The following is a 24,482-nucleotide window of genomic DNA, read 5'->3' as shown; positions in this document are numbered from 1 at the left end:
TGTTTGTTTGTTTGTTTGTTTTTGAGACAGGGTTTACTCTGTCTGGCTGTCCTGGAACTCATTTTGTAGACCAGGCTGGCCTCCGCCTGCCTCTGCCTCCCAAGTGCTGGGATTAAAGGCGTGTGCCACCACCGCCCGGCTTGAAGCTTGGGATTTGAAGAAGGCTAGCTCAGAGGCTTAAGTCACCATTGGGTTGTTCTCAAGGTTAGGGTTCGTTTTGGGTTAGACGTTTCTCTCCTCTCCTCTGCTCCCCTCATTTCTCCTCCCCTCCTTCCTTCTCCCACTCCTGCCCCAATTCCCTCCCCATCCCTCCCTTTCTTTCTTTTTTTGAAACTGGGTTTCTCTGTATAACCGCCCTGGCTGCCCTGGAACTCATTCTGAAGACCAGGATGGCTTAGAACTCACAGAAATCCCACTGCCTCTGCCTCCGGAGTGCTGGGATTAAATGCGTGCACCACCACACCCCTTTGAAGTTAGACATTTAATCACCAGTTTTCCATGGCTGCTTCTTCATAAAATCCTCTCCTAAACCAACATCCATGTTAACTGCCTTTATTAAGAGCGATCTTCTTTGCGATAACTGTGACACCTTTGCCTCGAACTCCCCTTCTTATATTCTTGTCTTTCTTTTCCCTACATAATTGTTACTCCTAACTTCCTACACCGGACAGTAATCTTCATCAGGCCTGGGACCTGCGTGTTGACTGATCTCTTGTCCCTTCAGGCTAAACCCAGTAGTGCACACCCACAGCCTAACACAGTGCCTGGCACACAGTAGCCAGCAAACAAATGAGTGACAAAGGAGTAGTTGCTACAGGCTAGGAAAACTTCCTTTGCACTGCCCCAGTGTGGGTTGCCACCCAGCACCCGCGGGCGGAGCGCTCGCGGCACCGCCTCTCCCGTGACGTCACGCGAGGCGGGACTTCCGGCCGCCCAAGTTTAACAGTCCAGGCGGGAGCCGGAAGCGCAGTGAGGAGCGGGTGGAGCCGGGCCTCCCCCCTGAGGTCCCACGCTTGAGAGGTGAGGTTCCGTCTGACAGGGGGGCTCTGTGAACGCCGCGGCCCTGGGCGGGGGACCCCGAGATCAACCTCCTCGTCCCTGCGCCGGGCGGCTGCGGACGCGCGCGGCGGAGAGTGGCCCGGGACGGGACAGGACGGGGTCGCGGGCCCCGGGACCTACGGGCCGAAGTGCCTCGGGCGGCTCGCTCACCCCGAGGCTCGGGTCCGGCTCTCCGGTGAGAGGATCTCCGGGTGAGCGCAGCCGCCCTGGACTAGGGGTGCGACTCCAGAGAACTCTTCTTCAAGTTGGTGGCTGTCGCTCTTCTTTCTCGGGATCCTCTCCAAGGGTACTGATGTCAGATCCCAGAAGCCAAGCTAGGAAACTGAGAGGACTCTGTGAAGTCAGCATCACTGGAGCCTTGCGGGTCACTTAACTCAGCTATTGGGGAGCCTTGTTCCACCCATTGCACCACATTGCGCAGTAGGGTCCTTTTGTGGGGTTATGGTAGCAACATCCTGCAGTTGTGTTTACTGCCCATAAGAGTTCGACTTGAGCTGGGGAACAGGGACCGTAGTCCATATGTTTCAGTCACCAAAAGAAACATTGTTTACAATTCAACAGGTGACTTCACAAGTTTTTAGCAGCACCTACTTAGGGGCCTTTCTAACTCGGAACCACCTAACCACTACTGTATCCCAAAATTTTCACAACAAATCGTGGGAGTTTCTGGCTAAATTCTTTCCTTTTCCTCTTGGGAATCAGTGGTGTCTACCTTTTTAGTTTGTCCTCTGGAGCCGACTAGAAATATGTATGGTGCTTTGTTGATGCTATGGGGGCGTGTCTGTGATCACTGTTGGCCTATAACATTGGTGGATAAGTTCAGCCCCCATATGTCACCACATGGAATCAGTTCAGTATGTTGGAACAGCAGTAGCATCCCCCTTTAAAAAAGTAACCACTTTTTATTAAACTTCAAGTATCGATGAAACCGTGTTGACCTATAAAAAGAAATATGTTTTGAGTGGCTACCATGGATTAAAAAAAACACAGACACACAGGAACATAGATTAAAAAAATAGCATTTGCTTGTGCCTAGTTTTCTCCATTGATATAATTTATATATAAACAAAGATTGGTTGCCACTCACTTCATTCAAACTCATTGTTTATGTAATGTCTTTAGACATAGGTAATAGGATAAATTGTATTATCAATTTGTTAATTGGATGATATAGTACTTTTTTTCGTTGCTGTTTTTGTTTGTTTGTTGTTTTGTTTCTGAGACAGGGTTTTTCTGTGTAGCTCCACAGACTAGGCTGGCCTCAAACTCACAGATCCATCTGCCTCTGCCTGGGATTAGAGGCCTGCACCACCACCACTGCCGGCCCTGTAATAACATAACAGTGTTCTCGTACCACCCATACTGGGTGTGGGAGGCTGTTTCTCTGCCTTCTTCTCTCCTGTGTTTGTTTACATACACTGTCTTCCACAGTACCTGCTGCCCTTGAGAGTGATTGGAACAGCCTCTCTGCTTTGGCTTTGGCTTGTGGTACCACTGTCAGATTTGTGTGTTAGAACATCACATTGAATAAAAAGTGAGAGGTCCTGGACCAAGAGTTGGTATTAGGATACAGTGGCAACATCTTTAACTTTGTTGTTAATTTTAGAGTTTGGAAAACTTGGGATAATGGAATTCAGACTTCTAGGAAGGCTAGATTATGGCCCATTTAAAAAAAAGAGAGAGAGAAAACATTATTTAGTACATTTCTCTGTGGAGTACTTAGTATGGATCAGGAATATTTCAAAGCTCCTATGTGAGGAAGCAGGCTTTGTTATGAGCACAAAGAAGACAACAGAAGTTCCATGATAAAGATAGAATTGGGTGGTAGGCCGGGCAGTGGTGGCACACGCCTTTAATCCCAGCACTTGGGAGGCAGAGGCAGGCGGATTTCTGAGTTCAAGGCTAGCCTGGTCTACAGAGTGAGTTCCAGGACAGCCGGGACTATACAGAGAAACCCTGTCTCGAAAAACAAAAACAAAAAACCAAAAACCAAAACAAAAAAACCCAAAGAATTGGATGGTGGAACATAGGGTAGCTGCTGATTAGGACTGTTTTTCCCACATTAGGTGGGGAACCAACCATTCAGAAGCAGAGATGCTTCGAGCTGAGGCCTGAATGATAATGAGGTACATGGAGGAACTTTCCAGGTAGAGGGGACAGGTGAAGAGATACCTGAGGATGACGATGAGTTTGGCTTGATTTGTAGACATGAAGAAGGCCAGGGTCCAGATCTGGTGGGTCAGGCAAGAGAGGTAGGACAGCCACACGGGGATGCCTGTCCTGTAAGGCAGGCCGAGGAGGTTGGGTTGATTGATTGTACTTTTGGAGGGAACTCTTGGAATGATGAGCTGAGCGTATGTGATTGGCTGGCGTTTAAGTCACTCATACTGCTTTCTGTGTGTGCTGTTCGACAGAAATGGACAAGTAACACCCCTGCCTTTAGCTCAGGGGCATTCCAGGTTTTAAAACTTGCTTTTCCGTAATCGCATTTTAAATGTGTTGTTTTAAACTTTTTGTAGGCTCAGTCATGCAGGAAAACCTCAGATTTGCCTCATCAGGAGACGACGTTAAAATATGGGATGCTTCGTTTCTGACATTGGTGGATAAATTCAATCCCCACACGTCACCGCATGGAATCAGTTCAGTCTGTTGGAGCAGCAATAGTATCCTTTAAAAAAAGAGAAAAGTAACCACTTTTTATTAGTTTTCAATGATCAGTGAAATTGTATTGGCTCATAAAAAAAATCTTTAAAAAAAAAAACACTGATAAAAGTAGTACATATGCACCCGCTTTAGTTTTCTCTGATGATTTTCTTTTAAAAAATTTTCGTTGCAACCCATTTCAACCACATTGAAGCTTGCTAAATACCATTCGTCTTTAGATACAGGTGATAGAATTAGTTATAGTATCTACAGTTATTGGATGCATTGAATGTATGGAATCAGTTAGGTAAGAATAGCAGAGCACCTGGAAGGGTTTACACGGTTTTTGTTGTTGTTGTTTTGGTTTTTTGTTTGTTTGTTTTCACCTCCATTTGGATATTTCTGAATCCGATGTGGAAATCAGTGAGCTTGGGGACAGAAGCAGGATGGGAGATTAAAGTCATTGTATGTCATTCACGTCTTACTGATGGTATCTTGGGTTTGTCTGTTCCATCCATGATGAAAATAGCATCATTTCACAATAGACAAAATGGATTGAGTTTTCCTGCACTTTGCCTATTGGTTTAAGCTCCCTGTGTTGGGGAGCTTCAGATGGGGAATGAGGGGAACCCAAAAGTTAGGGTTTATCATACATCATTGACATTTTTGGGGTGGCGGTTCATTGTTGTGGGGGCTTTCCTGAGCATCGTAGAATGCTAGGAAGTGTTCCTGGCCTCTACTGCCCAACCACTTTAACTCTCAATTGTGATGATCCGAATCCCCCTGAGCTAGACTCACCTGCAGTTGTAGATGAAGCGCTCTAAGTTTTCTTGATGTGGAAGTAACTCTGTCATTGGTATGCTAGAAATGAGTCTTCTGTGAAACACATGCTGTTTTGAAACAACCATTAACTGTTAAGAATTGTCTGGTTTTTGCCAGTATCAAAGTATTAATATTCTCCCAATGGAAGGGAAACTGACAGGGCTTTAAAATATGACCGATGTGTGAACAAACATATTAGGGTTTTTTAATCTCAAATGCCTGTTCTTACACATAGATAACAAATGACAACTTTTCTTATTGAATTACATTTCCCTCTTGATCATTCCTTGATTTTTGCATGAGAGTGGTGAAAGCAATTACGCGGATGCTCTATTAATCAGACTGTGGGAAGGGCTCTCCAGCCTGGCATGTGGAAACTATTTTAAGGAGAGTGGCAAGTGTCTGAACTTGGTCCTCACTATTTTTAGGTTTTAATTGTGTTTACAGCTTCACTTTTTTTAGATCCCTTGAAGAAAAGAAACAATTCTTAATAGGATGTGTTATTTTTTTCTTCTGCTTAACTTTGTTTTGGGGATTGTTACCAGTAGCTGGGTGGCATTGACAAGTACACTCCTTTAATGTGGCAATGAGGCAGTGCTGTGTGACTTTGAGACGCTAGTCTTGTTTCTGTGTAGAGAGCTTCGTGTTATCTGTACTCCTAGTGAGGCCATGGTTCAGTTGTTACTGGAAAGCAGAGTTCCAGACACAACAAGTCAGGGTCCCAGTGTCTAAATTCCAAGAACAGGGTTAGTATGAGGTGCCAGGGAAGTTAGTTTTCTTTATTCCTTTGGTTTCAATACTTCTTATTACTTTTAAAATTACAAGAAAACTTAGAAACTAGTCTCCCCTCTCTTATCTTTCTGAGGTTCTTTTTCTGTGGTAAACTGAAGAAGCCAGTGGCTTCTCACTGTGACTCTTGGGTTGGTAGAGATTATTCTATTTCCCCTAGAGATGATGTGTGTAGATTACTCTCTAGCCCCACTCAGCACTTGTCAGGGACTGCTCAGTTCAGAAACATGCAATACCTGGACTACAAAAGCCAGCCTGTAGTTGTGTTAGAAGAGAGGACATTGGCGACTAGCTCTGGATTTCATCACTGTGCTGACTCATTTGATAGTCCACAGCAGGAGAGCCGTGGACTCGGTTCCTAGGACAGTCGGTTCCTGTTGATGGCTTAGCTGCTACTTGGAGACTTGATTCTTAGGGTAGAAGATGATGCTCCATCCTTGACTCCAGTTCAAACTAGTTCAGACATGGTTCAAACTAGATAAACTTGTTTATCTTTTTTAGTAACGCTCTGCCTGGGGATGTAGCTCAGTAGGTAGAGGCCTGCCTAGCATGAATGGAGCCCCTAGGTTTGATTGTAATATGTTAAGTCAGGCACAGTGAGACACACCTGTAATCTTAGCATTTGGGAAGTGGAAGCAGGAGGATCGGAATCTGAAGGTTGTCCTAGGCTACAGAAGCCCCCCAAAACTTTGTTCCAATGCATGGTCTCGTCATAAAATATCAGAATACTATGCACAATGTCAAAATAATATAATAAGGATTACCTAGATGCTTCCATTGTTTCCATGCATAGACTTGGCTTACTAAAAGTAGAAAGTTTAAATTTCTATGTTCTGGAAACAGGAAGATGGCTCAAAGGGTAAGGATGCTCTTTGCTGACTCTGTTGAGCTGAACCCAGTTGGTGGTAGGAGAGACTGACTTCTGTGAGTTGTCCTCTGACCTCCATGCTCAGAATGTGATGTGTGGATTTGCACACACATACAAGTAAATGTAAAGGCCTATGATATTTAATGTGCTATCAAAACCAGACTCTTACTCTTGATTAAATTATTTAATCATTTTGATTTAATATGCATTGTTTTGTACTTGTTACTCATGTATAACTTATATAGAGTAAAATAATTAAAAATTTAAGTTAAGATTAACTTAAAATAGTTTAAAATTGCATAACATACATAGTCTTTATTTAACACACCCAGTCATGTTTACTGTGTGCTCTATAATGCTCATTCATAATATATTCATGGTTGAAGCATCTACACCAGTGATTCTAGTCCTGAGAAAGTAAGTCTTCATTTTTCAGTTAGAAGAAGTAGGAAAGTGATGTGGATAGTAACTTTTTAACTGAAGATGATACTGAGCACTTGCTCAATAAAATAATCCCTCAGCAAACTTTGTGTATAAGAAAGCTGTTATTTGTGTTTGCTGCTTTTCTCATGTTCTGACATCCAAAAGGATAAAAGCCGACCTGGCCCACTCCAGGAAGGGAGTAGTGTTTGTCATGGGCTAAGTATCTTTCAATTGATAGCATAGTCAGAAGGGGTGGTCTGCAGTCCTGGAAAAGAGAATTAGAAATTGGTAGCTGGGACCATTTTGAAAGCTGGTATATGAGACACATTTATGTCCTTGTCTCGATGCTGGCTTCCATGACTGCTCCTAAGACTGTAGTTGGTGTCGTGGGTGCCCATGGACTGTTTGCTTCCTAACTCTTCATTTAGATAACTTTCTAGTGACAGCGTCTTCTGATGGTGACAAAATAGTGGTGTCAAGTTGCAAATGTAAGCCTGTTCCACTTTTGGAGCTTGCAGAAGGGGTAAGTTATTTGCTCTTTAACGTGTTTACAATCTCAGTTTGCTTAAGTGACTGTGACTTACTTGTTATGGTTCTTTGTGTTTAAAAACAGTTTTCATCCAAACTCTGAATAATACAGTAACAGATGGAGTGTGTGTGTTTAAGGAAAGGTTGTTAGGTGAGATTATAGTGAATTCTAGGATGGCAGTTTATTTAGGCCTTAGATTTCATTAGGAAGGGACTCTCTCTCTCTGTTTCCCCTTTTGTGGATGCATGACTAGGTCACTAGGTTGGCTTGACCTTGTGAACCCTCATGACGTAAGTGTTCCTGTTGACTGTAGTGCAGCACCAGGAGCAGAGACTAGTTCTGTAGGCAGCCTTCTGTGGTAGATGCCGAGTGTGAGTGTTCAGCACTTAGGGATCTGCTCCGCCTTCCTTACGCACCTGCAGGAGATAGAGAGCCATTGTCAGGGAGTCTTGGGCCCACAGCATACAGTGACCATTTCACTGGATATTTCTTTATCCTTTTGTTTTACAAGTTTATTCAGGATAATACTGGTTTCCTCATTTCCATTCTCACATTCAAAAAGCTATTCTTCAGAGAAAATGACACCTAGTGACAAGGTTGCTCCTTTCTGCTGCTTCTGCTTTTTCCTTTTCTAGAAACTGTCTGACAAAGGTGCAGTGGGAGTTTGAGGCAGCCTGGGCTAAGGAAAGTTGATGAAGAGACTGCCCGTGGTCAGTAAGTGGACCTCACTCTTCAAGATCGGAGTGTCATTGATCTTGGGACTTTTGGGTCCTTTCAGGAGTGTCCAGCAAGCTGCTATTGAATTTAGTATTTAAGCCACATCGGTTCCTCCAACTTTCACAACTGGCTGGGCTTTCATGCATTGGGATTTCAAAGCAGTGTTTAGCACCTCTGTCCACTTTTCTTTTTTTAAAGCCTATTTGATTATATGTTTGTTTATTTGGACAGAGTCTCCTGTGTAGTTCTGGGGACCATTAGTAAGCGATCTTTGGACCAGTGCCTGGTCTGGGGATGCCTGATTCTCTGGATAGGCACAGTACTACCCAATGTGTTGTATGTGGTACTCATCCCTCTGCTTCTCAGCTTACGTTTAAACATGTCGGGGACTTGCCGAAGTCTGCACAGAAGTCTCTCCTTTGAACTTCATGTCTCCTTTTTTGTTTTGTGTGTTTGTTTGTTTGTTATTCAAGGCATTTAGTTGGAAGTAAGAACGATTAGTGTAGCTCCCTTCTGCTTCAGTAGGTTAAATAACACACTGCAAAGATGCCCAGGTTCCGTGTTACTAATGGTACCAGGGTACCACATACTTGGTAATCCTTGAATTGAGCCATTGTTCTGTAATGCTGGCTGAATATAGTTGTAATTGTTAAGAAACTGACTTTCTAATTTCAAGCAGACAATAAGCTGAGCAAAGATGCGCAGGTATTGGAAAGTTGTTTTGCAGAGAACTAAAAACACTAAGTGTGGCCAAGGAAGGTTGCTTCACTGTTGACCAGGTAGAGCCATCAGTACTGGTTCCATGAATTTTGTGTCTGGACAAGGAGAACAGCAATTTAGAAACCTTGAGACAGTTAGAAAAGTAAACATTGCTGTGTTAGGACGGCATGGTCGTTACTGGTGGAGAATCAGTGCATGAGAAAGAAGGTGACAAGCGGTGGAGTAGGGCAGGGCCCAGACATATGGCTCTGGCAGCAGTTGATGGGTTTGGGTTTCTTCTAGGTATGCCTGGAAGCCACTGCAAACCTTTAGACCCAGCTCTGGCTTTCTTTCTTTCTTTTTTCCTTCCCTCCCCCCCCCCCTTTTTTTTATAATTATTTTTGTCCTCTATTTATGGAGGATGGACTTTTAGGAACCAGGAATAGAAACAAGAAAACTAGAAATGAGGTTGCTGCCATGGTTGGGCAAAGTTTGGGTGAGTGGTAATAATATATTTAGACGAAGGAAGGCATGCAGAATTTATTATAGGATTGAGAATTATAGGCCTTGTTGATAGGCTGCGACCAGGGTAACAGGGAACTGAAAGATATTCAATAACGTCCCCTTGATCATTTGTGCTCTGGCTGAACTGTATGAGGCCAGGTTGCTTTGTCCATATGTTTATGAGCGCATTTGTATTTGATAGTGGATTTCCCACAACTTAACTGTTGCTCAGTAAGTGTTAGCCACTGAGCCACATCTCTAGCCCCTGAGGCCTGGATTGGGTGACTGTCTTGAGACTCACTGGGGTAAGGTTTGCTGTTTTTTTGGCATCTGAAAATGAATAAGGTGTTGGATCCTGTGAGGGAAATCTTTGGTTGCAGGTGTAAGCATCTTTATGGTTGTGACTCTGCAGATTTTCTGTCCTGCTTATGGTCATCTCTGGGCTCTGTTAAGCTAATTCTGTTTGTTTGTTTGTTTGTTTGTTTGTTTAAATAGCAAAAGCAGACATGTGTCGATTTAAATTCTACATCAATGTATTTGGCAAGTGGAGGCCTAAATAACACTGTTAATATTTGGGATTTAAAGTCAAAGCGACTTCATCGGTCTCTTAAGGTAAGTGAATATATTTTAAATATTTACAGAATGGGTAGCTCACACCCTGTTTGGAGTGGTTACCAAACTGTCCTCATAATTGAAGTGCTTTAGAATCAAAATGGGTTCTATTAGGGAAATGTAGATACTATGTAGCCGAAACTTTTCCTCATAAAAATTGTTGACTCATGTTGCCTTTTCCTTAATTTTCATGTATTTCTGTTGTTTTGAATGAAGTATTCTTGGAGGTTTTTCTTTTTCTTAAGTGTAGTTTTGTCATCAGGGATTTATTTATTTATTTTAAGGATTTTGGGAAAATGCGTGTGGTTCTGGAATTCAGTAACCAGAGTTAAGAGTTCAGCTTCTTAGTTCTGCAGTGTGTTTGGCTGCTACTGTTGATGATATTTTTGCTTGCATATTTTTAAACTTGGTAATGAAATAGTTCTTAAAATAATTTACTATTTAAAATCACGGTTCCTTTAGGTAGCTCTTTGTATTTTCAGAAAATAAACATATTCTTCTCAGGAAACTCTACTTTTAGCTTTTTTAAAAAAGTATTTAGAAGGCGTGACAAAGTTATTTCTGAGTTTGTCATTTACAGGTTTTTAATAGACAGTTTAAAATAATTGTCCTGTGTGCACAGAGGAGAAATCCTTGAACTGTTAACCGTGTTACTCATTACCTGACATCGGTGGGCATTTTGTGGCCAGTAATGTTTTATCTGTGTCCTCCCCTCCTCTGTTGCCATCCCATCTTCAGACTGTTTGTAGTAAATCCCAGACATTTGTTGCATTTGTTGTTTTTTTTTTCTGCCCCCCGACACACACACACACACCACACACACACACTCTCTCTCTCTCTCTCTCTCTCTCTCTCTCTCTCTCTCTCTCTCTCTCTCTCTCTCTCATAGCTAAACTGAGACAGGATCCTGTAGTAGTAGCTTTGTGGTACCTTTGGAAGTTTATTGTTTTATGCTTAGCTAAACTTTGGAGTGTCTTTAAACTCTGCTTAGGCAAAAACAGGAAACTGAAGAGTTGCTCCTAATGAAGTAGCTGACTTTTGTCTCAGTCCTTACTCTGCTAGCTTGCGAGTGCTTGCTCTTTATTTCAGAAACTCTGCAAAGTAGCACACATTATTCTCATGAGCAGGCGCAGAAACTGAGTTAGATTCAAAGAACGTGTGTTCTGCACTCTGCAGTGATGGTCCATGCAAATGCACACCGGGCTCTTTGTTTAGTCTTTCAGTTGTGCACTTGATGAATTCACACTACTTACAAGAATGACCTGTTTTGTATAGGGAGTGTCTTCCTGAACTGAGAGAGTGAATATTGGACTAGATTGTCAGAGTTTTTGGCTTTCACCCATTCCATTCCTGTGTGGCACATTCTACTCATTTCCTCTCTTCAGTTTTCTTAATGCAGACAACCTTTTGTTTTTATGGCATTTGGAATTCTTAGAATGCTTTATTGTCTATTTTAGATGCATTTCCCCATCTATGAAACTTTTTCTTTTGCCTTGAGTTCCTTATCTATGCTCTTATCCCTAGTGATGCAATACAATTTCTGGCATTGGTTAGTGCATAGTAAATGTTTCCTGGCGATGTATTTTCCACAACTGAAATTAGGAAGGCAGTGCTCCTTTACAAAGTCACAGACATTCTGTTGAATGACACACAGACTCTTAATTCCATAGGACAGCAGTGCACACAGTGGTGCCTATTCTTTGCGTCAGTTTCCCCCTCAGGCAATTGTGCTGTGATAGAAGTGAGGATGGCCTGATAAATTGTACTATAGCGTGATGTCCATTGGTTGTTTTCTATTAAGTTTAGGATATTTATCTTAGTAAATGACAGAACACTACATTGCATTGTTAAAAACAAAACCCCCACCCTTATAACTCACATCAGGGTTACATATTCCTGTTAAACATCTCTAATTTGATGCTTGGAAATAAACCTTGTGAACTCAGTTTATTCAAAGTCTTGGACTTTTCATTCCCTCAGAGTAGATTCTGTTCGTGTTTGGGAGGTAGTATGTTTTGGGAGGGCCAAGGACTTTAGAGTTTGTCTTGGAGCTGAATCCTAGTCTGTCACTTAGCACATATGGGGGATGCACCAATCTCTTAAGCTTTCATGTCTCATGTGCCTCATCTGTAGATGGGGAAATGTCATTGCCTCTTAGGATTTTTAAAGATGGACTAGTTAGCCTGAGAAACCCCAGTGGAGATGGCACTCAGCCAGTGGAACAGCTGCTGTCTGTCTCAAGCTTGGTTGTTGCTTTTTCTCCCACTTTGCCATGCCTGGTTTTCTTCTTTTCCTATCTCTATGATCTTTGTTTATTTGATTGTCTTTTGAGATAAGAACTCACTGTATAGCTCAGGCTAACCTAGAATTCTATGTGGTACAGGGTGGTCTTGAACTCATGGTCCTCCTTAGTGTAGGGATTACAAGCGTGTACTACCACTCCTCACTCTCATCTTTTCTTTAAGGTCGGATTCAGTTGTATGTCTCTCAGTCGGTCAGTTGACAGTGATGCCTGTTTCCTCCTTGTGTCCCCTTGATGCCACTGTTCATTTACCATTTGCTCTCACTTTGGAGCTAATTGTAGTGTCTTCTACTTGAACAGTAGTACTCAAGAGCAAATGTTTAACTTGAAATAAATATTATCAGCGTCAGTGGAAGGCAGGCAGTTCTAGAAGGTGAGCATTAAGTAAGTTACCTTTCTAGACTGTTTATTGTTTCAGAGTCTGTGGACATGTAATATGGTTCTGAAATATTGTCTCTTGAGACTTCACGTTGATTATGTGGTGTCCTAATGAGCTCAGTGCTGTTGTGTTGGAAGGAAACTGTTAGCATAGGTATCAATTGATAGCTATACTCTTTTCATCAAAATATGGGGTTAATGGCTGCTGTTCTTCACTGTGTTTCCTTCAGGATCATAAACGTGAAGTGACTTGTGTGGCATACAATTGGAATGATTGTTACATTGCTTCTGGGTCACTCAGTGGTGAGATTATCCTACACAGTGTAACTACTAATACATCCAGTACGCCTTTTGGCCATGGAAGTAAGCAGGTATGCTGTTCTATTTTTTAATTTTTGTTTGTTTGTTTGTTGTGTTTTTAAAATAAAATTAATAACTTATATTTTAAATTATTTTACATAAGAAAGTAAGTTTAAATTTTTGAACATTTAAAATTGTTATTTAGAGCTTTCTGGAAAACTAGCTAATTTGTAATGGCAATTTTTGAGAAAGATAAAGTAAGCTAATACATACTAGAGTGCTTGTATGAATTCATTTATATAGTTAAATAGTTAAATAATCTTTCTCTACTCTATCTTATTTCTAACAAAATGCAAACATTTGCAAATAGCACAGTCCTAAAACTAGGCTTTTCATCTTTCCATGGCATTTCTGTTATAGAAGGATTGCAACCTTCAAACTGTGTTGGCCATAAGACTGATAAGTATATTGATTCATACTGTGTGTGACCAGGGAATTATGGTGTTTAGGTAGAGACAAGTAAATTTTGAAAAATAAAAAACAATTAAAAAAAAAACTAGTTTGTGCACTCCCTTCAACCCCCTGCTAGCTTACCAGTTATAATTTACCCTCGGGAATTATTTTTCTGACAAGGGCCCACATTCAGTTGCAGAGCTACAGGTTGTCAGTGTTTTCTTCAGGAAGGAGACTCCTTGTAGGTTTTTCAGTACTTAAGTGCACAGTCTTAAACTTATGCATGTGCAGGCAACAGTAATTGAATTCCATAGGGTGTGTGTGTATGTGCGTGCATGTGCAAACACATGCATGTATGTGATAATAAGAAGGTAAAAAAATTGAAGTGCACTTTTCCCTCTGCCTGGAACAAATGGTTATTTTTTTATATGCAATATTATTTCATATTCTTTGATAAGCTATACCATTAAGGCAAGGAAATAGAAGTTGGCCTCTTAGAAAGATCAGTTCGGGATTTCTTAGGAAAGTCAGTATAATGACTCTGCACATGCAGGTTTTACTGTACATAATGAAGTACTTGAAGGCATTTTTACATTAGTTCTTTCCCTACAATTTAATTGCCATTTACCTATCATTACCAGAATTACCACTTGACTGGTCATTAAAAAATTGTATTATGAGCTTACTTAAAATTCATTTAAGATTTCAAATATATTAAATATTTATTTAAAAATGTAAGGGTTCATAAGACCTCAAGTGTGTCAGACACTGACATTTTAAAATTCAGATATGTTGTTGTTCAGCTCAATTTCGCATTGGTTGATTTACTGTACCTGGGGGTCTAGGTTATTGAGAAAAAAGTAATAGGACATATCCATGATTAAATTGAAAATGTTATGTTTGTTTCTATACACAATCAAGGATTGGAGGTTGTAAGAATCACCAAATTGGCTTCCTAGACAAAGTGACAAAACCTTTGTCATCTTACTGAATCTACATCCAACTGGGATTCATGTCAAAAATGGGATTGCCTGGATCTACTGAGTCTTACTTTGAAATATCTGAGCTGAATTAAAGCTATTAGTTTTTGTCTTTCTCCAAGAGAAAAAGAGCTGCACCACTTCTGCAGAGCTGCTGGCTGCTGGCTTCCTGAGCTGTCACTGCATGCCAGCACTGGGGAAGGCCAGCAGCTTGGGCTCACTGAGAGTTGCCTTTTCCCAAGCAGTTAAAAATGGATCTCTATTACTGCTGTCCTAGATTAAGAAGGGAAGTTTAGGTAAAGCAGATGAGATTTTAAAACATACCACAGTATGGTTAAACACATTTATTTTCCTTAAGTAAATATATTTTGTTTTGTATATAAATTTTGTAACTATTAGTAAGCCTGCTTGCATATAGAGATCTGGTAATGTACATAATTATTAATTACCTTTTAAAACGATAATGATTTTGTAAACAATGAGTTTAGGGCTGAGATACAGCTCAGCTATAGAAACTCTTAAGAAGTCTGGGGTTCTATTTCTGACATGACAGAAATTTTTAAATTGTAATTTGCTTTATGTCCTACATGGATTTATATTCAGAAAGTTTGACTACAGAGCTTTATTTTTAGATTAGTGATCTTTACATTTATAGGGCATTAGCATAATTTATACTGGGGAAAATATTTGGCACAATAACATTTCCTTAATAATCTTAGTGTTATTTCTTTAACATTTGTTATATTCTTGCCTAGCCCTTGCATTATGTTCTCAAGTAGTTTTATTAATGTGAGCATAAAATAAATTGATGCTTTATGCCTATTTTCAAAGATACTCTTCGTATGTTTTTCTCTTCCTAATATTAATGTAAATTATTTGAAGAATATTATCTTATGTGTTTCCATACGCAGCATTGTCTTTATTCTGCAGTCATTTTCTTCGTCTAAACTTGGTTTCTGCCTTTCTTTTGTTGCTGTGCTGTGTCCCAGGCATGCTAACACCAGTCCTCTTCATTTTTAGTGATTGCATATATTTTATTACTTAATGTCACTGTTTACCTAAAGATTCTTCTGTTCTAGTTTCCAAATTTTTGTAATCACAGCAAGCACTATATTTTAATAGTGTTGTGAAAGTCACTTCTGATTTTGACTTTTTTCAATAAAATTTAGGAGTAGGTTCACTGTTGAGCTAATACTTGTAGTCGTAGAGGGCACCAGAGCAGTCATCACTCCTGAGATGTGTGTTTCTTTTACTTATTCTACTGTATCAATAGGCAGCAGATGTTCTGGGCTCTGTAATCTAAATAAAGTTTAGTGAGTAGGAAGTCTAATAAATGATATTTCTCCTGACCCTATCTTAATCAGTTAGGTGCATCTTTTATTAGAATGTAAGATGCCTGGCAAAGGGAAGGAAAACAAAAGAAGTTTGCAAAGGGCAGATTAACCCAGCAGACAGCTTCACTGTGTGTTCCCTGTAGGTTAGTAATTGAATCTGCCAGGAAGAACTAACAATAGAGTAACAAGAGGAAAGGTGTGCCAGCTCATTGCATGCAAGTGCATGGGATATTGCAAGGGTAAGGGGTGAATATACAAGCTGTGGGAGCCCACAGTCCCCTGCAACGTATTAATGGACAGCCACAAGTCACCGTACCATAGCCTGCTCATGCATGGACATGATCAGGAACTTTAACTGCTTCCATGCTGTCCCCCCCGCCCACTTCCTTCTGACTTCAAGAAAAAGCAACCATTGGGTCAGTGACTCTTATTTCAGCCGTGTACCCCACTGTTAGATTAGTAACTCAGAGCCACTGTGTGTGCTTGAGTCTCTAGGCTCTGTCCATTCTAAGGCTGATGAACCTGTAGCTGAACCACGAGCCCATAAGCTGAAGAGGCCACCCAGAAAGCAAGTTAACAATGCTGCCAGTGTTCAGCTGTTTAGAATCCCTAGGGAGCACGAGAGGGGGGAAGAAAAACAAACAAACAAACAAACAAAAATAACCACTGAAAAATGTGTTACATAAAAATGGCAAGTAGAAAATACATTTTAAAAAGAAAAGACTCTTTGAAACTTACGTGTCCAGCAAATGCCAGGTATAGCAAACTATGATATTCTCAAGGATATGAAAAATAGTAAGATACAAAACCAAATGAATATTTTATGGACTCTGGGGAAAAAATCAGCAAAGGATTAACATTTAAAGCAGCAGTTCTCAACCTGTGGGTTGCAACCCCACATATCCGATACTTATGATTTATAATAGTAGCAAAATTAAAGTTATGAAGTAATGACAATTTTATGGTTGGGTGTCACCATAACACGAGGAACTATATCAAGGGTTGCAACATTAGGAAGGTTGAAAACCACTGATTTAAAGCATTCCTTTCTTTAGTTTTGTAGTTTTTCACCATGGAATACCTTAGATTCCAGTGCTTTTGAAAATAACAGAATTGATAGTGGAAGAGCTTGTCTAGAAGTCTTGACTGTTTCTGTAGACCAGCTCTCTACCAGAAGAAGACTCAACACAGAAGGAAATGGAGAAAGTATGCTAGCTGTGAAATGAAATAGAAGACATTTACTGACATGCCTGTGTCACAGTAGAATGTAATCTCAGGTACTGGTTCTATTCTACTCAACACAAAGATGCATGTACAGAAAGGTACTTAAGAGGTACCTCCAAAGATGGTAATCAGTTTTTCTATAGTTGCTAAGATTACAGATGAATATACTCTGTTACTTCAGTTTTTTCACAAATATCTGAAGTGGATATAAGAATTCCTTAGCCCGTGGACTTCTTACTTATTTTTATACGTTTAGTAAATGAAGTTTGCACAGTTATGGTCATTCTTTGACGTGATGTCTTCAGCTACCTTTGCAGTCAGATAATGTGTTACCTTTCAGTTTATTTAGGAATAAGTTTGCCAGATCCCTACTTATGAATAGTGTTTCATATTTATAAACAACCTCTTAACAAAGACAAATACATTCTTACTTACAAGTGATAATGTGTTATAAGGAAAAAAGCCATCGCTACTGAAAGTGCTAAACAAGATGATTGCTTAATAAGTTTGGTACTGCTGATACCAAAGCACATTAATATTTATTTTCCATAGTGTAAGAGATTAGTACTTTGCTTATATTGTATCATGGCTAATGTCTTGATATTCTAAGGAGATGATGGTTTATTATCAGAAGATTAAAGGTTGAATGTTTAAATAAACATTTACGGTTCTTAAACTATGTTATATATGGAAAACATTAATCATCGAGTTGAAAGTCCATACATAAATCTAGATGGCTGTTTTGAACTCCTGATTTTTTATAAAGAAGCTAGAAATGCACACTGGAAATCAGGCAGCATCTCCAACAAATGGTGCTGGTAAAGCTAGATAGCTGCATGGAGAAGACTCCAATAGACATCACCCTGCACAAGCTCAACTCCACGTGGTCGTAAACTTCAGCATAAGGCCAGATACACTGAATCTGATAGAAAAGAAATGGGGAATAGCTTGAACTGATTGGTACAGGAAAAGACTTTCTAAATAGACCACCACTGACACATGCACTATGATAGACAATAAATAGAACCTTATGAAACTGAAAAGGTTCAGTAATAAAAGAACACCATCATTTTGACAAAGTGGCAGCCTACAGAATGGGAAAAGATTTTTACCAACTATATATCCAATAAAGGGATAATGTCCAAAAGATATGAAGGACTCAAAAAACTGGGTGTCAAGAAAGCAAATAGCCCAATTAAAAAATGAAGAAAATGATCTATAAACAGAATTCTTAAAGGGGGAAAAAAAAGGAATCTTGAATGACTGAAAAACATTTAAAGAAATGTTCCATATCCTTAGTTGTCAGGGAAATGCAAATTATCTTACACCAGTCAGAATGGCCAAGATCAATAAAACAAACCACAGCTCATGCTGGTGAGGAAATGGAATAAAGAAAACACTCCTCCATTGCTGGTGGGAGTGCAAACTTACACAACCACTATGGAAATCAGTATGGCGGTTCCTCGGGAAGATTGGTGTTGGTTTTCCTCAAGATCCACCTATGCCTGTGTTGGACATAAGCCCAAAGCACGTTGCATCCTACCACAGAGACACGTGCTCAGTCAATTGTTGTCTATTCATACGAGTCAGAAGTTGAAAGCAACCTAGATTTGTCAGCAGATGCACAGATAAAGAAAATGTGCTACATTTAATGATGGAATTTTACTCCATCATTAGAGAAAATGAAGTCATGAAATTGGCAGGTAAATGAGTAGTACTAGAAAAAAAAATCAACTAGAGTGAGGTGATCCAGACCCAGAAGGAAAACTACTGTATGTATTCACTTATAGGTGGATGCCAGTTGTTAAATCAAAGGTAAGCAAACTACAGTCTTTTAGAATCACAGAGGTGATTCACAATCATAAAATTATTTTTGTTGCTACATTATAACTGTAATTTTGCTATTGTTATGTATTGTAATGCAAATATCTGATATCCTGGATGGTCTTAGACAACCCTTGTGAAAAGTTTGTTGACTCTCAAAGGGCTTGTGACCCACAGACTAAGAACCACTGGTATAGAGTAAGTGGCTGGGAAACAATGAATTTCTCTAGGACGGGGTAATAGGTAATAGAGTAGGTAGTTATGAGTAGATGGGTGGTTAGGGGTGGGGTAGGGACTATAACAGGAAGATAAATGGGGAGAAGAAGAGAAGAAGAGAACGATGAAGGGAAGGTGGAGAGGAGAGGGAGAGGAAAATTGAGGGTAATTTGAAAGGTTGTATGGAAACCTAATATAGTAGAAGCCTTCTAGTTTTGTTTTTTTCGAGACAGGGTTTCTCTGTGTAGCCCTGGCTGTCCTGGAACTCACTTGGTAGACCAGGCTGGCCTCGAACTCAGAATTCCTCCTGCCTCTGCCTCCCAAGTGCTGGGATTAAAGGCGTGACCAATACCCGGTGGGACGTGAGGCCCACTCCATGAGAAAGAATCATGCCTCACACTGCTCGGACAACCAAGATGCTGAGACTAGCCAAGGGGCCTAGGGAAAAACAAATCCTACTGTTCTACAAAAGGAACATAGCAATCAGATGACTCCTGATGACATCCTGCTATACTCACAGGTCGGGTTCTTACTCAGCCATGATGAGAGAAGCTTCCTCCTATAGCAGATGGGAATAAACACAAAGGCCCACAGCCAGGCAATATGCAGCAAGAGTGAGGGACCTTGGACCACTCCACCCTAATTGAGAGGTCTCCATCAAATCCCTCCCCCTCAAGGCTCAGAGAACCCTGTGGAAAAGGAGGTGGAAAGAGTTTAAGAGCCCGTGGGGAGTGGGGACAACAAGAAAACTAAGCCTTCTAAGCATAGAACCAGTGCACATATGTACTCAGACAGAGGCAGCATGCACAAGGCCTGCAGTCTGAACCAGTGCAGACTCAGAGCTTAAAGAAATGGACACATGTCCCCATTCCCTAGCCCAGAAGCTGTCTCCAGTTGATAACCGCTTGTGAATGAAGAGACTCTCACCAGAGAAACAAACTACTTATTCGTAAGCATAGGCTATATAGCCAACGGTAGATGGCCAATGGTAGATGGCCAGCGGAAAGCAAACTCGAGGGCATCCTTTGAGGTTCCTGTCTCATAATGCATGTTGAGGCTTTTAAATTTTTTTTGATTTTTACTTTTACTTTTGGTTTACTTTTTATTTACCCTCCAGGTTTTACATATATATTATGACCTCCAGTTTTTTTGTGGCATTTTGTGGGGTTCTTGAATCTGCAGTCAAATGTTTCTCTGTGTCTGTATTTGTTTTTTTGGACCGTATTTCTTCTATCTGTTTTGTCATGTTCTGATATTTTTAAATGTTTTTTTTTATTTTATTATTAGCACAGTTAATTATGATGCCAGTAGAAATCTGGACACAGTATTTTAGAAAAAGTAGGTATAATTCAATCAATTTTAATCAAGTCGTATTTATTCAGCCTGAATTTTCTGGTCCAGATAAACTAGAAAGGAAGCCTGTCTTCCGGTGGGGATTAGTGTTTAGGACAAGTCTGACACTGCCCCCAGGCTGATATGTTTTTAAAGGAGGTTTAGCCCATTCCAGTGTAGAGGTGACCCATTCATCCTCTGTACCTATGCTGTACTGTGCTGCTTAGTGTGTTGTGATGTCAACTCCACAGGCCCCACACAGACCAATACATCCCAGAGCCTAAGGGCTATAGAAGTGAGTGCAAAATAACTTGGCCCTCTCCCAGAGTCCTGTGATCTGACTGCTTGGGCCCTGTATTTATGGTGACTGTTTTAACCCCCTGGATAATGTAGTAAATGTGGATGTGTTATATTAAAAGTTTTCCTCTGAAATGGAGGAGATTGAAGAAGCTGTGTTATCCAAGATAATAAAATTGTGACAGATAATTCAACTAATAGAATACTGAAATGTTGCAGGGTCATCTTATAGCACACTAAATAACATGGTGGAAGTTGTGATCAAACAAATCAGAGACTGCCTAACCCGGCATAGCAGAGTTGGTAGGACAACCCGGCATAGCAGAGTTGGTAGGACGGAGTCAGTTTATGAGTGTTTGTGAATGTTTGCAGTCACGTCAGGGTGTCTTTATCTTGCAGCCTGTCCGGCACGTCAGGTACTCCTTGTTTAGGAAGTCTCTCTTGGGCAGCGTCTCGGATAATGGAGTAGTGACCCTCTGGGATGTGAACAGTCAGAGTTCATACCACAGTTTTGACGGCACACACAAAGCTCCAGCTTCAGGCATCTGCTTCTCTCCTGTCAATGAACTGCTGTTTGTAACCATAGGCCTGGATAAAAGAATCATCCTCTATGACACTTCCAGTAAGAAGTAAGTGTGATGTTATTGTGAGTACTTGTTTTGAGACAGGACCGTACATAGCAAAGGCAGGTCTCAAACTTGTCAGTTAGCTAAAGGTGACCTTGAACTTCTGATGTTCTTGACTTGCTGAATGATGGAATTACAGGTGTATGTCGCCACACCTACAGTATGTGCTCTTAGGGATTTATGTGTGCTAGCACTCGATTTTCTGAACTCCATCCCCAGGCTTCGTGTGTCCATGCTTTAATTTACTGACAGATATCTCATAAACAGACATTTGTGACTTACACAGGCATCTGATCACTGTCAAGGGGATCCGATATTTATACACCTGATGTATGTAATATGATGATTTTCTTTGTTTTCTTACACAGAAAAGAATTGATACAGCCTAGACATTAGAGTACTTTTAGACTGTGAGAGGAGAGAGACAGAGAGAGAGAGAGAGAGAGAGAGAGACAGAGACATCATTATACATCTTTATTTCAGCAGTCTAAAGATTCTTTTGTAAGATGCACCTAAATATACTTTTTAAAAACAGTTTTAAATTAATGAATTAATTGTTTTAAATTAATTTATTTTATTAATTTATTTTCTGTATCAGAGTTTCTAAACTAGTTATATTCTGGCCTGATGTTTCTGTCATGGAGTGCTGTCCTAAACACTGTATGCACTGTTTTACACCGAGCAGTGTTTCAGCACTGGCCTTGATCTCTCTCTCCCACTAAGCCCAGTGACATTTGCTGAGTCATGATAGTCTGCAAACATTCCCTGATATCCCTAAAAATGTTGCCCCTGCCTGGGTCGATGATCTTTGAACCATTCAAACCCTTGTGTGATAACTGTGCTTAATTTAGAACTTCAAAAAACAAAACAAAACAAAACAAAACAAAAACTCAAGAAGGAGGCTGCTAGCATTGTATTCAGTGCTAAGGAGTATTTAAAGATCCTGTAAATGCTAAGGTTACTGTCAGGGGAGATAGCAGAATTGGGCCTTGCTGCAATGCTCCAGTGGTTAGTTACTGTTTCACCTCTGCTCTTTGTAAAATAGTTCACCGACAGCCTCTACTCTCAGTAAGCCATTTTTTTTTTCTTCTAGTACTGGATAGACAAGCAAAGGACAGGTCAGTATCCGTTGCCTGGCTGTGGTCTGGACAAATGAACTATGTTGTTTAGCCTTTTGGTCAAGAGTTGCACAACTCAGAACAGAGTAGCATCTGCTCCTGTGAAAGGTCACTGTCCCCCCAGAGACCAGCAGGCCACTAAGTGGAAACTGGATATGTAGCGCCCACTCAGCCCTGAGGCTGGTGCCTGTTGTCACACATGTTGATTGAGAGTACTTAGTCCAGGAAACAGGAAAATGTAGGCTACACAATTGTTTTGGTTTTTTTTTTCTTCCTTTTTTTTTTAATTGGATATTTTATTTATTTACAATACAGATGTCATCCCATTTCCCCTCCCTAGAACCCCTTATCCCATCCCCTCTCCTCCTTCATGCTTTCATACATTTTAATTATATGCATGTATTAAGGTCAGTTCTAGGTTGAGGGTCTAGCAATACAATAGATGAAAATAGTCAAGAACAAGCAAGACAGTAAACACAAATAGTCAAAGAACAAGCAAGGCTTTAAACCCAATTACTTGAACACTCCCGTGATCGCTGTTTCTAAGGGCTTATGAGGATGACCAAAGTATTTGAGCTACTTCCCTGTCCTAGCCCAAAGTCATTTTCATGTCTGAAGCCTACTTCTTTGTTCTATAAGGCTGCACAGTTGTAATGCAAGTAGAAAAACAGGGTGGAGTGTTTATTCTTTCCAGGTCGTGCTGTTAGATATATCTGTCTGTAAGGCATATTCCAAAGTGCTTTAAACAAGTATTTGGGATATGCATTGTTTGCCCAGTTCTAAGTGTTCTTGATTGGTAGATGTGTCATATAAGCTTATAGTCCTGCATATACTAATGTTATTTGCATATTCTCCTCCTCCTCCAAAGCCTAGTGAAAACATTAGTGGCTGACACTCCTCTGACTGCAGTAGATTTCATGCCGGATGGAGCCACTTTGGCTATTGGAACCTCCCGTGGGAAAATCTATCAGTATGACTTGAGGATGCTAAAATCTCCAGTGAAGACCATCAATGCCCACAAGACATCTGTGCAATGTATAGCATTTCAGTACTCCACATCTCTGACAAAGGTAAGATATTCTCTCTTCACCATTTTCTATTTTCCTAGAGATTTCCTAGCCCAGAAAATGAAACTTATCTCTTGTCAACTAAGTGCAGCATTATATTGCTTCATAGTTATTTTATATGGTGACATTAGACATTATTTGAATATAAAGCCGTTTGAGACTTGATTTTAAAATAATTTAGTATTTAATTCTTCTATGTAAGAATTTTAAAATGTGTTGTTTAGAGCAAAATTCAGATATAGCAGCAAGCTTCAAATTTATAAGAAGAAAAATTAAGTCTTTAATTTAGTGAGGCACTTATAAAATATTAATGTTTATGATGACACATTAGTAACCTGAGCTTTTAAATATTCTGTTCCATTTAGGGAAGTTTAAATAAAGGCTGCTCAAATAAGGCCTCTGCAGTGAACAAACGGAGTGTTCCTGTGAGCAGCAGCGCTGGGGCCGCCCAGAATTCTGGAATTGTCAGAGAAGCACCCAGCCCTTCCATTGCCACAGTTCTCCCACAGCCCGTGACAACAGCTCTGGGCAAAGGAGCAGGGGCGGCTCAGGACGAAGCAGGTAACTCACCTGTCAGAGTGATCTCAAGGCTTTGTCTTTGACTAGTAGATACCATTGAAGGAATGAAACGTGTTAAGTTTCCTGGTTAAGGAGCTCTTGGGAGTGCTCAGTCTCTTCAGCTGACTTTGTGTTGTGAGAAAGAGTGGGAGATTGTAGCCATTTGTCTTTAACACGCCCTCAAACTGGTGGATGTTCCCTATGTCCTAAGCAGAGTGGGAACAGCAGTGCCATCTGCTTGGTGTGACCTTATAGCCGGAAGAGTGACATGCAGAAGACAAAATGAAGAGCTACTCATGGTTTTTAATGTTTCATATCTCAAAATGAGTAGTAAGTCAGCTGGTAGGGTAAACATTTTGAAATGCTGAATAGTTGCCTGGCACACATTAAAGTATAATTTTGTTAGCTGGAAGTTAGAGTGTCTGGGTGATCTCTAATGATAATCTTGTTGACTCTGGCAGGCCATAGGAAGGTGCAGTGGAGTGGTGGTTTCTCTGCTCTTTGCTGCTAACAAGAACTGCAGTCCATGAATTCTCAAAAACACCTTACACTCAGTAGTGACGCAAGGACACTGACTTTTACTTTGCGGGCCAAGTAAACCTTGCTCCTCAGTGTGAATGTACTACTTTGAAAGAACAGCAGAGCTTGGGTGTGTTGACTCTGGTAGTGTGGAATCAGTTTTCACTATCAGTTTTCTGTGACGTTCTGTGTCGTTCTTACACAGTAGTCACAACATACAGAAACATAGCTAGGTCTGGTTTTAAGAACTTGGAGACAAACACTGTGGCTGTTTACTTAGAAGAAATTA

At 40.5% G+C, this 24,482-nt stretch overlaps 1 protein-coding gene across 1 annotated transcript in view; it reads left to right on the top strand.

Moving 5' to 3' along the window:
- Window positions 1-928: 928 nt before the first annotated feature.
- Window positions 929-24,482, top strand: part of Nedd1 (NEDD1 gamma-tubulin ring complex targeting factor) — a 37,574-nt gene continuing 14,020 nt past the window's right edge. Inside the window, exons 1-8 of the mRNA XM_028783118.1 lie at window positions 929-1,020; window positions 3,579-3,722; window positions 7,033-7,127; window positions 9,549-9,665; window positions 12,576-12,716; window positions 20,705-20,934; window positions 22,918-23,119; window positions 23,482-23,677. Of these exons, the coding sequence (XP_028638951.1) occupies window positions 3,587-3,722; window positions 7,033-7,127; window positions 9,549-9,665; window positions 12,576-12,716; window positions 20,705-20,934; window positions 22,918-23,119; window positions 23,482-23,677 (1,117 nt within the window). The 5' untranslated portion in view covers window positions 929-1,020; window positions 3,579-3,586. The remainder of the gene's footprint in view (window positions 1,021-3,578; window positions 3,723-7,032; window positions 7,128-9,548; window positions 9,666-12,575; window positions 12,717-20,704; window positions 20,935-22,917; window positions 23,120-23,481; window positions 23,678-24,482) is intronic.

The sequence above is a fragment of the Grammomys surdaster genome, unplaced genomic scaffold (genome assembly GCF_004785775.1).
Source record: "Grammomys surdaster isolate TR1022 unplaced genomic scaffold, NIH_TR_1.0 958, whole genome shotgun sequence".
Taxonomy (NCBI): Eukaryota; Metazoa; Chordata; class Mammalia; order Rodentia; family Muridae; genus Grammomys; species Grammomys surdaster.
Note: the sequence above shows the minus strand (reverse complement) of the source record. Positions and strands in the feature narration are given on the sequence as shown.